This window comes from Populus alba, chromosome 4 (assembly GCF_005239225.2).
Source record: "Populus alba chromosome 4, ASM523922v2, whole genome shotgun sequence".
Classification (NCBI taxonomy): Eukaryota; Viridiplantae; Streptophyta; class Magnoliopsida; order Malpighiales; family Salicaceae; genus Populus; species Populus alba.
Window position 1 is genome coordinate 22570617 of NC_133287.1, and position 14586 is coordinate 22585202.

Genomic DNA, 14586 nt, shown 5'->3' on the forward strand with positions numbered 1-14586 from the left:
CTAATGCCAATAACCGCAACACTGATGATTATGACGTAGGAGTTCTCGTGGACGGCTTGGACTGTAACGACGGCCTTTGTACCCGATCGGAGGGGAAAAACTGCCAGATCGGTCATGATTAAAAACTGATTTGGTAGGTGAGAACTCGCTGCTGGAAGCATTCGAGGTCGGAGGAGAGATTTTCTTGAGCGATTTCGGAGGAAACAATCTAATCTTGGAACCCCGACAAGATCTATCGTATTCGGTAATCAAGTTGGTTAATTCCTCGTCCGATTTCACCGAAATCATCCTATGGCACAAGGTGAATTGTTTGATTTCAAACAATTCTATTTTTTTTATTTGAAATTTATTTTTTTTAGTGTTTTTGTATTGTTTTGATATATTTATTTTAAAAAAAAAAACAAAAAAAATATTATTTTTATATATTTATAAATAAAAAACATTTTAAAATTCAACAACTAACACGCTGCTTTGGTTTGAAATACGTGTTTGAATTAACGACACAGGTCAAGTCGAAAGAGCAAAACAGAATTAATAACACAAAGTGATGCATGTGAGACCATGCAGAAATTAATGTTGATGGAGCAGCTAGCTTGGCATGCAGCTGCTCTTTTAACCATCAATACCTACTCATTGAAACTAACATGCCACATCACAAATTAAGGTTTTTATTTTTTTGTGGGTGTTTATCTACCCGATCCAAATTAAATTAAATCAATCAAGTCTAGATTTTATTATATCATTCAATTAAAAATTTATTTAGATTTTTAACATCAACCTATTTAATCATGAGATTAATAATTACACAAAAAAAATCACTAATCCAACCCTGAATTCGCTCTCTCTAGATCTTCATTCTCTGACTGGCATTGCTATTTGAGATTGAAAATGGCCATTTACTCTCATTTAGGGTTATATTAAATTAAATAAGAAACTATATATTATAACCTGTATACCCCGTTTAACCAATCTTAAGTTAACAAATATATAGTTACAGAAATCTTGAATAAATCCTTACACCTGATTATGTGCAATATATATGGATGATATGCTCAACATGCTAAGTAATTAGCACTTGGAATATGCACGTACGATATATTATAAAATATGGATGCGAATTAATTGATGCATAGTTATGTTATGGTTGTTTTATAATAGTATCATAATTAAATTATGGAGTATATAATGGATTAATTAATTATGATGAGTATATATTATTAAATAGATGATGAGTACTAATTTAAACTCAAGCATTGCATAATCAATCCACTTCTATGTACTAAAAATGGATTAATGGACAAAAACACCACCCGAGACTGAAATCTCCAATGATTAATTAAACCCCAATTTTCCTAAATACTAGAAACAGGTCCAAAAGAAAAAAGAAAAAAAAAAGGGGGGGAAAGATAGTGTAAAAAAGTAGCAGTAGTAGAGTCATTACTTTTCACTGACAAGTAGGGTTAAACCAAATCTGGCTACTTAAGAGAGATGATAATGTGCTGGTGCTGGGTTAATCTTCTTAACTGTTTGAAGTGGTTGTGGCGGTCGTGGTGGTGGTGGTGGTGGAAGGGTTCTTTTTAGCAAGACTGTGCTTGTTGTTGTGCATCCAAACCTTGAGTACTCTTCTCTTGACACCAATCTCCTGGCAGAACTGCTGCACCACTGTTTCTTCTTGCTTTTGTAGCTTCCACCCAACTTTCTCTGCAAAGTTGAGCATTTTCTCCTTCTGTTCCTGTGAGAACTTTGTCCGAAACCTTTTCTTCATCAGCTGAGCAGGCCTGGCCAGCAGTACCCCACCTCCATCCTCCTGCTCGTCAGATTCTGAAGGAAGAGACCCCATGTTGTAGGACATTATCATCTGGTGGTGGGGTGCTGATGCTCTCGAGGGTATAAGAGTACCAGTAGCTGTAGGGTAGCCTAAGGCCTCAGGGGCTAGAATGCTCTTGTGGTGACCTAAAATAACTTTCCTCCCGACCCTGTTGAAATGGGGGCTGTTATGGTAGCAATGATCTTCGGTACATGAGGTGTGTTCGCCTTCAATTTCTTTCCTGTGGAAGTTTCTGTGACAATTGCAGGCTGAGCAGGTGAGAGCTTCGATGCTACCCTCTTCACCACTGGGCATGAACTCACCACACCCATCAGTGGCATTCCCTCCCATGGAAGCTGCATGGTTCTTGAGGCATTCCCTGTACCTGACCATTTTCTTGTAAGGCACATGATTGTCGTCTATACTTGCTGTTGTTATGGAGGTGCCATTGTTGGAGCTTGGGATTTGTGGTGCGGTGGAAGAGATGATATTGTTGTGGTTGTGGGGCACTACAGGATGATCATGATGGATCAAGTGGCCATGTCCATGCCCAAATGTACTGTTCAGTGGGATGGGGATCCCCGCCTCATGACTTGAAAGTTCCATTTCCTTCCTCTCCACTTTTTCGACAAATATTTTACTTGTTTCTTGTTTGTTTGTTTGGAGACCAAAAGAGAAAGAACCAGACAGGAAGCACAATTAAGAGGCTTAATGATTAGAATTAAAAAAGTGGGCTGTTTTCTTAAAATCCCAGGCCTTTTCCCTTTTAATAATGGCAATGGTCTCCTTTTCTTGAAGCAACACAGCACACTTGGAGACTACAGAACCTAGCTTTGAACACTTGACACCATATTTATCGATCTTAGAAACTCTTCTACCCCCTCTCGAAAACTAAAAGGAGACAAAAGCAAAAACAAAAGACCTAATCTTAGGAATCACAGGAGCTTTGGACTTTGCTAGCTTAAGGTGATCGAGTAGCAGAAAGAAAGAGAGTTGCTAATATGATGAAGCCAGACAAGGGTGGTCAATCTTTTGATAAAAAAAGCTCAATTAAAGCTAAAAAAAGTTTCAGCAACTACCTAGACCTTCATGAACACCCATCTTAATTCTTAATTACTTCAACGGTCAACTTAATTAGAAGAAAAGGAAAGAAGCAGGAGACTCAGTAGCGGTGTAGACTCAGGAGCTGTCAATACCAATATGTATGATCAAAAGAACCACTTAATTTGTCTCTCCACACATTTCCATTTCTTGAAAGAGAGTGATCAGAGAGATCGGGGGGGAGGGGAAGGGAGAGTCAACCCTCAAACACTAGACCCTATATATATAAAATACAAGTAAGAAAACGATGGAGCATGGGAGCTAGCTAGTTGGGAACCTAGCTCTAGAAATGGAAGGAAAGAAAGAAGCGGCTTATAGAAGAGGAAGACAAGATATATACCGTCAACAATTAATGAACTCGTCTAATTTGATGACACCGAGCTTAAACACTTTCCGCAATGGTTGTAAGAGAAAACAAGAAGGTTTTGGCTAAGAGGGGGAGGATTTGACGAGAAAAAAGAGTGTAACAAATGGGTGGTGAAGGAGAAGAGAGAAGAGAGATGGGAGAGAGTTTGGGAGGTGGGTTTTGCTGTGGAAGCAAGCACTAAACAAGGAGCTTATAGAAGTGCTGAGGGCCAAAAAGAAGAGAGAGGAGAGAGAGAAAAGCAGTTTTTTTTACTGACAAAGAGGAAGACAGTGTGTTTTAGTGAAGGGCATTAAAAAAAAGAAGAAGAAGAAGGTGGGGGTGCTTCCTTTGCTTTGCTTGCACTATCAGGCATCAATGGTTTACGCCATGTAGAGAGCAGTGTGTCAGAGAGTGGAGAGGACAAATGAGAGAGAACCACAAAAAGAATTATGAAAAGAAATGTTCTTCGAAAAGAAATTGGACCCTAAATCTCTCTCCCTCCCTCTCCCTCCCTCTAGAACTCAAAATTAAAAAGTAAAGAGGCTAATCCCATCAATTCGATCTACTTGGAGCCATGGTTATATGCCTTGCTACCAAGAACACCCCGCCTGCCATATCTTGAGAGGTTAATTTGATGATGGTGAGCCGTCGAAGAGGGCCTGGTCCGACCAAGTCTGTGATTCAAAATGATGCTCATGTTTATAATCTCACTACCTATAGCACCTTAATGCAGCAACTGTCCCATTAATTTGAACTATATACAGTGTCATGCAACCCATGTGAATGGTTTATATTCCGGACCATGGCATCAATTACACCAATCATTTATCTTTGCAAGCAATTTTGTTATTTTGAAAATAGAGAAGAAAAAAACACAAAAAATCGTTAAAAGAAGTGTTATAATAGCAAGTTGTTAAACTCGGCCTGATTAAAAGGTTGATTTCAAAAATTTATGATCTAAAACTTCACTTGTCTAGGTTTTAAGTTCAACTGATAATCAAGTTGATTTATGAAATTCCTGAATTTATTTAACTCAAATTTTAACTAAATATGTTTATATCTTTTCTATATACCCTATTAAAATACTAACTAAACACAATCCGGTGGATTAATTTCGCAGAGCTACAACGAAAATGAAAGTAAATCAAGCTTATAATATACCTTTCATGTTTCCATTTCGAATGGTAAATTGCTCTCCACAAGGAATTGTCAAAAGCAAGATGCAAAACTAGGTTTAAAGGTCACGATTGAATGGAACTTTGGGCTTAAGAAAAAAAAAAGAGAGAAAAAATACTTTACTATATAATTCTTGTAATTTTGATGTAATATTGCTTCCCTTTCCACATTTTACACCAGAGAGAAAAAAAAATAAAAAAAAATTTAGCCCCACCTTTATTAAATGTGATTATCCAAATCACTTTATTCTTCATTATCCCTGCCTTTATTCTACAATCCACACCACATTTAGAGACTTTATCCCTCTTTAGGTTTTTTGTTCTCATCTTTGTTGTCCCTTCTTCTAGTAATTCCTCATGCCCACTATTACTATTACTTTATCTTTTTTCAACTTTTTTTTTTATTCTACTATCATTTTCCTAGCATATGAATTATTGTTTTACAAATAGAGAGTTACTTTTTCATTATCAAAATATCTTGCTTAGCATATAATTAATATTCGATTCAAGTCCATTTAATTATAATTATTTTTTAAAAAAAAAACATTGTCATATCACCAGGCTATTAGTAAAAATAAAACTTAATTCGATTTACATCTAGGATACCATGTTGATATGTTAAATTATATCAAGTTTTATAAGTAAAATATTTATTCTATTTGTTTTTTACATTCAAAGAGTGATTTTTTTTAAAAAAATAATTTTGTTTTTTTTTTCTTTGCTTTAAGTTAAATTTTTTTTTATATCTTTATATTGTTTTGATATACTATATGAAAATTAATTTTTAAAAAATAAAAATAAATTTTTTTTTTTTTTTCAAAAAAAAAAACAACGTTACAACAGTTAAAAAAGCCATAAATCCTTGCAAATCATGCACTGAAACTGGGAGAGAGAGAGGAGAGGATGGTTAATTATGGTAAAGGGTCCACAAGAATAAATGGTGGTGATGACAGAACCTTGATCACAGTTTTCAAGATGTTCAGAGCCAAAATTTCTTGCTTTCAGAGGGAGGAACACGCATATCCATCAATCTCCATCACTGCCAGCCCAAATTCTCTGTACTGCTCTCAGACCCTCTCCTCAGCTTTTCCAAGCTTTATTAGTAATCTCTAGATAAGTTACTAACGTCTGTAATTCTAATCGACCGTATTCTGTGTCCAAATAAAAGATACATGATGATAATAAAGATGATAGAGAGGGAATATTTTGAAAAGATAAAAAAAAAATATATTCAAAATTTATATCTCTTCTTAGATTTTCTTTTTGTCTCCATCCATCAAGTTAATAAGGATATCTTCAAATATTATCCCAACACAATAGGTACTGTCATGATATAAGAATTAATAAGGATATTTTTTTAAAAAAAAAAAGTAATATGAAAAGAAAAGGAATTTAAGGATCTATATACCCTCTCTCTTTATATATATATAAACTCAAAAAAAAACAGTGGCTTAGAACTTGCCCTCTGTATATATATGTAATGTCAAAAAGCTTGAAGATTTGGCCAAGCTTTTTTAATTTGTTGGCTCAATCATGCAGAATCGTGGGTATCATCTTTTTTCCTTTTTATTCTAAGGTAATATATACTTATTTTTTGGGGCCAGGGATCTTTTGATGGGCGTGGACCATTTATCAACTATTCTAAATATTATTATTTCTATTTAAGAGGAAAAACATCAAATTAAATATGTTTTTGGAAGCCATATTTTTTAATTTATCTTTGTGAATCATGACGAATTTAACTTGAAAAAACATTAAAATCAAGCACTGAAATTATCAAGTTGCCGGCCGATGCAAAAATATTTTTACGATTTTACTTTTTGGTGTAATTAATTTTAATTACAAATCAAACAATGAATCCCTTATATAAAAAAAATTAATGACCCAATTTAAATCTCATGCCAATTTCCTGTCATTAGGTTATTGTAGATAAATAAATAAATTATATTGTCCTTTCCATCAAGATCACACATGACAACTACTTCAAAAAAAAAAAAAAAAAAATGATATAATATTAATTAGCTATTTCAGAACATCAAATCCATCAGTCAGAATCTTGTTATCTTATTTTATTTAATAAATTAAAAAAGCTACTAATCATTGTCAATTGTTGATTAAATGTAAGCAAAGACATAGCTTTCCCATTTGAACATACCTTTCATATCTTATCCAACAAAACCTTTAGAATGTCGATGTGCTCTATCTAACCCTATTTACTCTTTCTTTCTTTCTCCAACTTTATTTTCAATAGATATAATCGTGTTGAATAATGGTTTGATTACGTATATTAAATTAGTATATATATGCCACAAGAAAATTATTAATTAATTAATTAATTAATTAAATTCTCTCCATATTATTTATCCCTTTTCCCCTTCCTATTCCACCTACTAACCTTTGATATTTTATGAGTGTGTGTCTATACATACACACACATACATACATGTGTGTATGTAAGTATGTATGTATGGGGTCAATTAATAATAAGATGGGTCCAAAAATGTATGATGATTTGCCTGCTTCAAACCAAGTCGTAGTCTCATCGATGGGAGCATTAATTGTATAAATGACTTCCTTCATGTTGATATAACCATTCGATAGGCATTAGCATAAATTAACTAATTTCCTTGATGCTTTTGCTGCCTTTTGATATATATATATATATATATATATATATATATATATATATATATATATATATATATATATCCTTACGAATCTATAATTATATCAATATGAAATATAAATAATGTGTATTTAAAATCATTTTAAAAAAACTAATTTTGTTAGTTTGATGCGTAAATTGGCTTAAAAATACTCTCTTGTTGTCGAATAGAAAAACATAGGCATTTGGGTTAATTTATATAATTTTTCTTATTATATTCTCAAATGAAAATAAAGCTTGATGATATATTGCCATGCACAATATTTCCCTTGCCTTGCAAGAGAACGAGGAACATGAATAATTTGAGTGTAGGGCTATGTTTCTCACAATGTGCGACTAAAGCAATTCGTTGCTTAGTTGGGAAAAGGCAGAACAAGCATCCATACAATTTTAAATAGAAATTTATTAATTATTAATTATTTCTATACAGTCATATCTCTTAGATATTTATTGGTTAATTAATGAAAGGAAATTTATTACTATGGTCGACTAGCTAGCTAGCGTAGGGTTACCCTAAAATTAATAAAAAAAGATATCCCCTTACATATTACTTTTAGATACCAACTTTTTTTTTGCCCTTTCTAATTTTATTGGTGCCTTGTCTTAGGAAACAAAGCTTTCCTAAAAGATGCCAATCATTCTCCATTTTCAAATGAAACTATGTAAATCTCATTTTCTGGTTTTGCTTTGGCTAGCTAGCTTAGGGCATGCTACCCAACTAGACAACACGACTAGCCATTATTATTTTCCATTTAGGGTTACTTTATGCATGAGATAACAACAAGACTTAGTTGTGATCCTATGTTTTGATTGATAAAAGGAGATGCTTATCTATGGAAACCTTTTTATTCTTCGTTTGACAACTACTCAACAATCCTCCTAGCTTTACAAATCGACTCGATAATTTATTGAACCGGTTATTAGTTTGGATCGAGTTTTAGAAAAAATTAAATTAAAATTATTTTAGTTTTACATGGTCATTGCAGCGAATTAACCTATAACCTAATTGATCATTTTAGCAATAATGTTGTTTTAATTTTAAAAAAAATATTAAAAAATATATCATTTTGCATCTACTTGAGTTAATTCGCTCAATCTATAATTCATATCTTAAACTAGATTATAAATCGAATCAAATTTAATAACATAATCAACAAATAATCTATATTGTCTCTTTGTTATAGATTCAGGAATATGAAATATTGCAAGAGTGACCACCACATAACAATAGGCATCATTAATTCTTGCTAACTTCACACTCATGTCTCCACACTTTCTCTCTCTCTCATGTTCTGAAACATATGTGTGAATTGTTTGACGATCGTTTTCATTCTCCCAAAAAGAAGAACATCTCTTCAAGATGTTTCTAGCTGGCTTGAGCATGAAATGTTCAAGGCATATGTAGAAAGCAATTTCTTTTCTTACACTGTTAGGATTCGAAGCTGCCAAGCTATCATTCTACCTCATTTTGCACTTATGTTGTTTAAATGATTAATTTAAAAAATGATATAGAAAAAATATCATAGTTAAATCAACTAAAATACACTGAAAAAAATCATGAGTCTACCAGGATTAACTTGACTAACCCGAACCTGGAATAACTTCATATAAAAAAAGGTGAATGAATCACAAAACTCAAGGAATAATAATTTAATGTAAAAAATTAAAATTAAAAAAAATATCAAGAAAAAAAATTTGTGTGAATTAGAGATTCTTTCGTGAGACCTACAAATAACTCTTTCAATTTTTTTTTTCTTTTTTTCTATTGAGATGAAAATCAAATGATTAAAAAAATTAATTAAGAAAAAATAACTAAATGAACCTAGCTAACTAAAATAAACTAATTTTCTTGTTTTTTTTATTTTTCTTATTTCTGTAATTAAATAATTAAAAAAAAAAAAACAAGAAAACAAAACTATAATTAGTATTGGTGTGAACTAACAACGTTGTGATAAAGAAATCTTTACAGATTCAAAAGAGTAAGAGATTTCAATAAGAAAAAAAAAAAAGAGTATATATACAAGGTCTAAATATGGGTAAAAAACATTTTTAAATGAAAGTTATGAATTCATAATAAATTAGAAAGATGGATATTAAGACGGTACTTTGTATAGAAAAAAGACTTTTTTTTTTAAAGTAATTAAGGTGAGTATTATGTAAAAAAAAATGTAAGAAACTAATCTTTTCATTGGTGCATAAAAACGTGTGAGGAAAAAATAATACTAAACAACATGGTAATATATACAATATCATTAAAAGAAATATATAATTTTACCCAAATTTTCTCCTTATATATATATATATATATATATATATATGTGTCTGAATTTTGTTTTTCCAAATTGACCCCATATTTAAACCAGTGGTATTGTATATAAAGACTTGTGTGGTTGTGATAAAAACAAGAGAGTATTGGCTAAGGAGGGTGTCCTTGTGGTCCAAATTACGCATCAAGTAGGGGTGTCAATGCAATGAATCCTAAACATTTAAGAGCTATGTATGGTGGTGAAATGCATACACAATAAATAAAAAAAAAAAAACACGAGGGACCAAATAAATACCCGGTCCCATTCAATTTGTAATTTTAAATGTTGACTACACACACCAAAAAAAAAAAAAACACCCGTTGAGAACCAATATAGACCAAATTAAGAGGAAATTCGCCCTTGATGATTTTTTTTTGGGCCCTTCGCATTATAATATATACAACAGAATCTACAATTTTTTTTGTTTTATTCTTTTATTTTCTTTTAAAAGAACAAAGGGTAAAGGGCAAAGACTAGCCGTTGGGAATATTCCCACAACTTTTTGATTTTGTCTTGACTTAGGCTTAAAGGCCACATATTAATTAGGGCATAACAACATAACATTCTCCAAGGTGTGGCATGAGATTCAAAGCAAGGAAACAACAAGAAAGAAAAAAGATCATATGCTTTTACTTTTACACAATCCATAAGCATCCCTTCTTGTATATGTTCCAACAACCGAAATTAATAAACCCTACCTAATTCATAATCCGGTATAAAAATTATGTTAAATATTGAAAGAGTTGATCTAATTAATATTTAAAATTTTTAAAATGACTTTAAGTTATTAAATTTTTAAATTAAATTGAATTTTAACCGGGTTAATTCAAATCAATTTTAAATTGATTTTTTTTATATTTAATTCAAATCAAGAAACAAGTTGATCTGTTCAATAAATTTGTTAAAATTAATTTTTTTTATATTCAATTCAAATTGAAACAAGTTGATTGTTCAATAAATTTGTTAAAATTGATTTTTTTTTATATTCAATTCAAATCAAGAAACAAGTTGATCTGATCAATAAATTTGTCCAAAACCACCTTGTAATTTTTGGTTGGGATATAAAAAAAAATAAAGAAGTTAGGTAGCTAGCTAGGACAAAAGCTAGCATTTTACCTTGGATCGATTGCCTTTATTATAGTTTTGTATATTCCTTATATTTTTTATTTTCATTGGCTCACTATAACTTTATTTTATTGTATGAATATTCCTCGTCTTCTTTTCTTTAATTTTTTTGGGCTTGTTCTAACATAAAGAATCAAGCCTGTAAAATCCATGCATGATGTTCCTCGATCTCGAGGGTCTTTAATTATTTTGGTCTGATGTGAATCGTTGAAGCTTTTTCTAGGCTGCTTTTCTTCTCTCTCTCTCAGGATTTTTCCATAGTTTCTATTCACAAACTCATCTAAGAGGGACTTGAATATGAAGTTCGGATCATAGAAATTAAAGAAAAGAACATGTTGAAATATTGCAAAGATATGGTAACTTAAATCTCGAAATATATAGGTGCAATATGGACATGATTTGTGAATCAAATTCCTGAAAAGGCTAATTAAAAGTGAATTTTTATAAGATCTCATAATTAGTTTTCAGATTAAAAGTTTACAAGTCCTAATCAGACATCTAAATCAAAAGTTATGGTTTATTAATTAATGCTATAATATACTTGTTAACATGGATAATAATGTTATACTGCAATTTATAATTGTCATGACCTGATTTTAACTCTTTTTTTTCAAAATATTTTTTTTTAAAAAAAATTATTTTTTCTAAGCATATTTTTGAATTTTAAATTAAAAAAAAAAAACATTGAAAATCATGAAAATGATGTGAATACATCAACAAATATATATATATATATATATATATATATTGATTTTAAAACACATTTAAAATTGTAAAATAGGCACGCACATGACTGAAAACATATTTTTTAGATTTTTTATTATTTATCATATTTTTTAGACTTTTGAAAAATATTCTAGAAAAAAGAGAGTTAAAATCGGGTTATGACAATAATAATAAGAATAGATTAAAAGAAAAATTATGAGCAATCCAAATCAGATGATCAATATGGATGGTAGTTATATATTGATGAATTATGTCAATCTAATATTGAATATCTTCTAAATTTTGTTATTTATATTCTTGTTATTTGTTCTCTTGAAATAGCATTATTAATTGGATGCAAAATGTATAGCGAGAGTTCCTTGAGGTTAAAAATTAGAATATGGGCATGCATGATATATGATATAAGCTGCTCAAAAACCCTAAAAAAAAAATGCTATGATTAATTTTTTTACTTGATAAATGACATTAGTTCTCCAAATCCAACAGCTTACAATGATAAGATCTGTTAAAGATTCGTTTAAGATTACGATACCTTTTGTTTTTACATGTGATTTAAAAGTGTGTTTTATTAAAAATAAAATCAAATTAATATTTTTTAGTGTTTTTTTAATGATTTTAATGTGTTAATATTAAAAATTAAAAAAATTATTTTAATATATTTTCAAATAAAAAAATATTTTTTTAAAAAAAAAAAAAAACTTTACCATTCTCTCTTCTTTCCTTGATAAATGACATTAGTTCTTTCCATTACTCTATTCCATTTTATTTATTCTCTCTTTAGGTTTACCTCCCAATCGATGGCCACGTTTAAAGAGAAATAAATAAAAGGTAAAGCATTAACTCTTTAGGGCAGTCAACCCTTTGATTTTCCCTCCCATTTCTTTTTAAAATATATATTGCTTTCTCTGTCCAATCATTATTGATCCTTCATAAAAATAATAATAAAAAAACCTCAAATATTATTTTTTTTAAAATCAATGATTTATTACTTATTGTTGACTTTAATATTTTATTGTTGTCCTGCTATGCATTCTTGAATTGTAAGCTTAAAATGTATTTAAAAATATAATAAAAAATTTAGTATTCGTAAAACTTTGACTTTTAGATGAAATAAAATGGAATAATTTAAAAAAATATAAGAATACCAATTAAAAAAAAAGAAGACAAAAGCAATAATGATTAAAAGAATAGTACTGTGTGTGTGTGTGTGTGAGAGAGAGAGAGAGAGAGAGAGAGAGAGAGAGAGAAATGGAAGGGCAGTCCATTTACGTGATCCCATAAAGACTCTCTTGTCTCTGTAAAAAGAGAGAACGCATGCTTAATGCCTCATGATCCCAAAGAAGAGAGAGAGGGAGAGAGGGAGAGAGAGAGAGGGAGAGGGAGGGAGGGGGAGAGAGAGGGAGAGGAGAGAGAGAGGGAGAGAGGGAGGAGAGAGAGGGAGAGAAGGAGAGAGAGAGGGAGTGGGAGAGAGAGGGAGAGAGGGAGAGGGAGAGGGAGAGAGAGAAGCTTTTATAAGCTTTTGGGTCTCCCTCCTTGTGCAATTCAATGTTTCATCCATTGTGTTTAATACCTGACTTTTAGGTAAAAGGAAAGAAGCTTGTCGATATAGTCAAAACACGATCTTCAACCTATTAATTATTTTTTATTCATAATAAAAATTTATTCTTTTGATTTATTGACTCGAATTTTATCTTAGATAGAGTTTAATTTAAAACTTGTTAGCAGTTAAAATCTGATTATCGACCAATTACATTTTTTTACTGCAATCATCTTCCATATTAATCTAATTAAGAGAGAGTTAGGGGAATATGTGATATTTCTCTCTAAAATACAATTAGAAACATGATTAAATTAGTTTTAGTGTATGAAAACTAATCAAAGAATAAAATAACAATAATACAAAGAGTTTTAGTTTTTGCTTATATACAAAGATGAGATTTGAACCAGAAAATACTTTTTTTTTTTAATATATATATATTCATATGTCCCTGCACTATATCAAAAATGAAATAGCATTAATTGATGTTTATTTTATTTTTAACTTTATAATAAGCAACTTGAACATTAATTATGTAATTTGCAATCTAAACCTTCAAATGTAAATTATAAAACTACATGTAACATTTGGGATTTTAAAGCAGGCTATAACCAAAATATATTTGTATTTTTTTATTATTAAATTGGATATTCGGGTCAGCTTGTGCACATCTCAATTAATTTCACAGTCTCAATAGTTAATAACCATATAAGTCTTTAATGACTTTAAAAAAACTCAAACTCGGAACTACTAAAAAACAAACAAAAAACTTGATTAGTTGAGCTACCAACATAGTTAATATATTTGCATTTTATAATACATGCAGTATGTCTCCATAAATTGTTGACATTCTTGTCTTTCTATAGCAGCAACAACGAAAGAAAAAAAAAAGGACAGCGATTACAGCAGCAGCGGGTAGGTTGTGGTGGCAGTACTCCTTCCCCATGGTTGATGCAAACTCCACCCATGTCTTCGTGGGTAATCACTTTCAACAGACTGCAATAAAAGCTCTTCAACTAATCATACAAAGCACATGAAACCAAAGCCACAAGTCATAATTGGTTTCCAATGCAGTCATCCTTTTCCCCTTTCTTTACACTTTCCTTTTTGTCTCTTCTATTCTTTTTTTAACTTTGGTTATGATGCAGCAGAGCTTGGAGGATTGAGTTGTCACATATTACCTCGCCATCGGACCATGTGACATAATACCTTTTAGACTTTTTTTACCTCCTTGTGTGAGATTATTAACATCCTGATTAGGGTTTCTCGAGCTCCTCTGGTTTTGCCGTCTTCCTGTTTTTTTCCCCCCTTTCACTCTTGATTAATCAAGATTCTGTGTGGAAAGGCAAGGTTGAAGCGAGTAAGAAGAACCCGTTGAGAGAATTTTTTGGGTCCTGGTAGTACCGTAGGAGTACAGTTGCACACCGCCATAGCAGGATCAGTACGCAAATTGAGAAGTCCATGCATGTTTATGGGCGGTTATGGCTTGATGGCTTTTTCTCAGAGAAGTTATGAGGGTTAGCTGCTGTAGGTGAAAGATTCTGACACCATCTGGGATCCGAGTATTTATGTGGTCATGATCCACCCCCACACTCTGCACCTACAATGGCGCCTTTGCGTTGGTGTTTGTTTATGCATTGAAAATGAAAAGTTGTCACCAGCAGCCTGCGTTTGCTGAAGCCATGACCAATAATGGGGACTGTACCACAATTATAGAGAGAGTGTAGAGAAGAGGGATATATTTCCATCTCATTACATGTTTTGGTTTCGCCTATTTGGGCATTAACAGCTTGCACAG

General features: G+C 31.4%; 1 protein-coding gene across 1 annotated transcript; it reads right to left on the minus strand.

Moving 5' to 3' along the window:
• Positions 1–1314: 1314 nt before the first annotated feature.
• LOC118031096 (zinc-finger homeodomain protein 4) lies at positions 1315–3946 on the minus strand. Its single transcript, XM_035035383.2, has one exon. It carries the CDS (start codon positions 2411–2413, stop codon positions 1520–1522), a length of 894 nt encoding a protein of 297 aa, XP_034891274.1. The 5' UTR covers positions 2414–3946; the 3' UTR covers positions 1315–1519.
• Positions 3947–14586: the final 10640 nt, after the last annotated feature.

Coding starts and splice junctions, on each gene's coding strand:
- LOC118031096 (XM_035035383.2), bottom strand. CDS start 2,413: ATGGAACTTTCAAGTCATGAGGCGGGGATCCCCATCCCACTGAACAGT.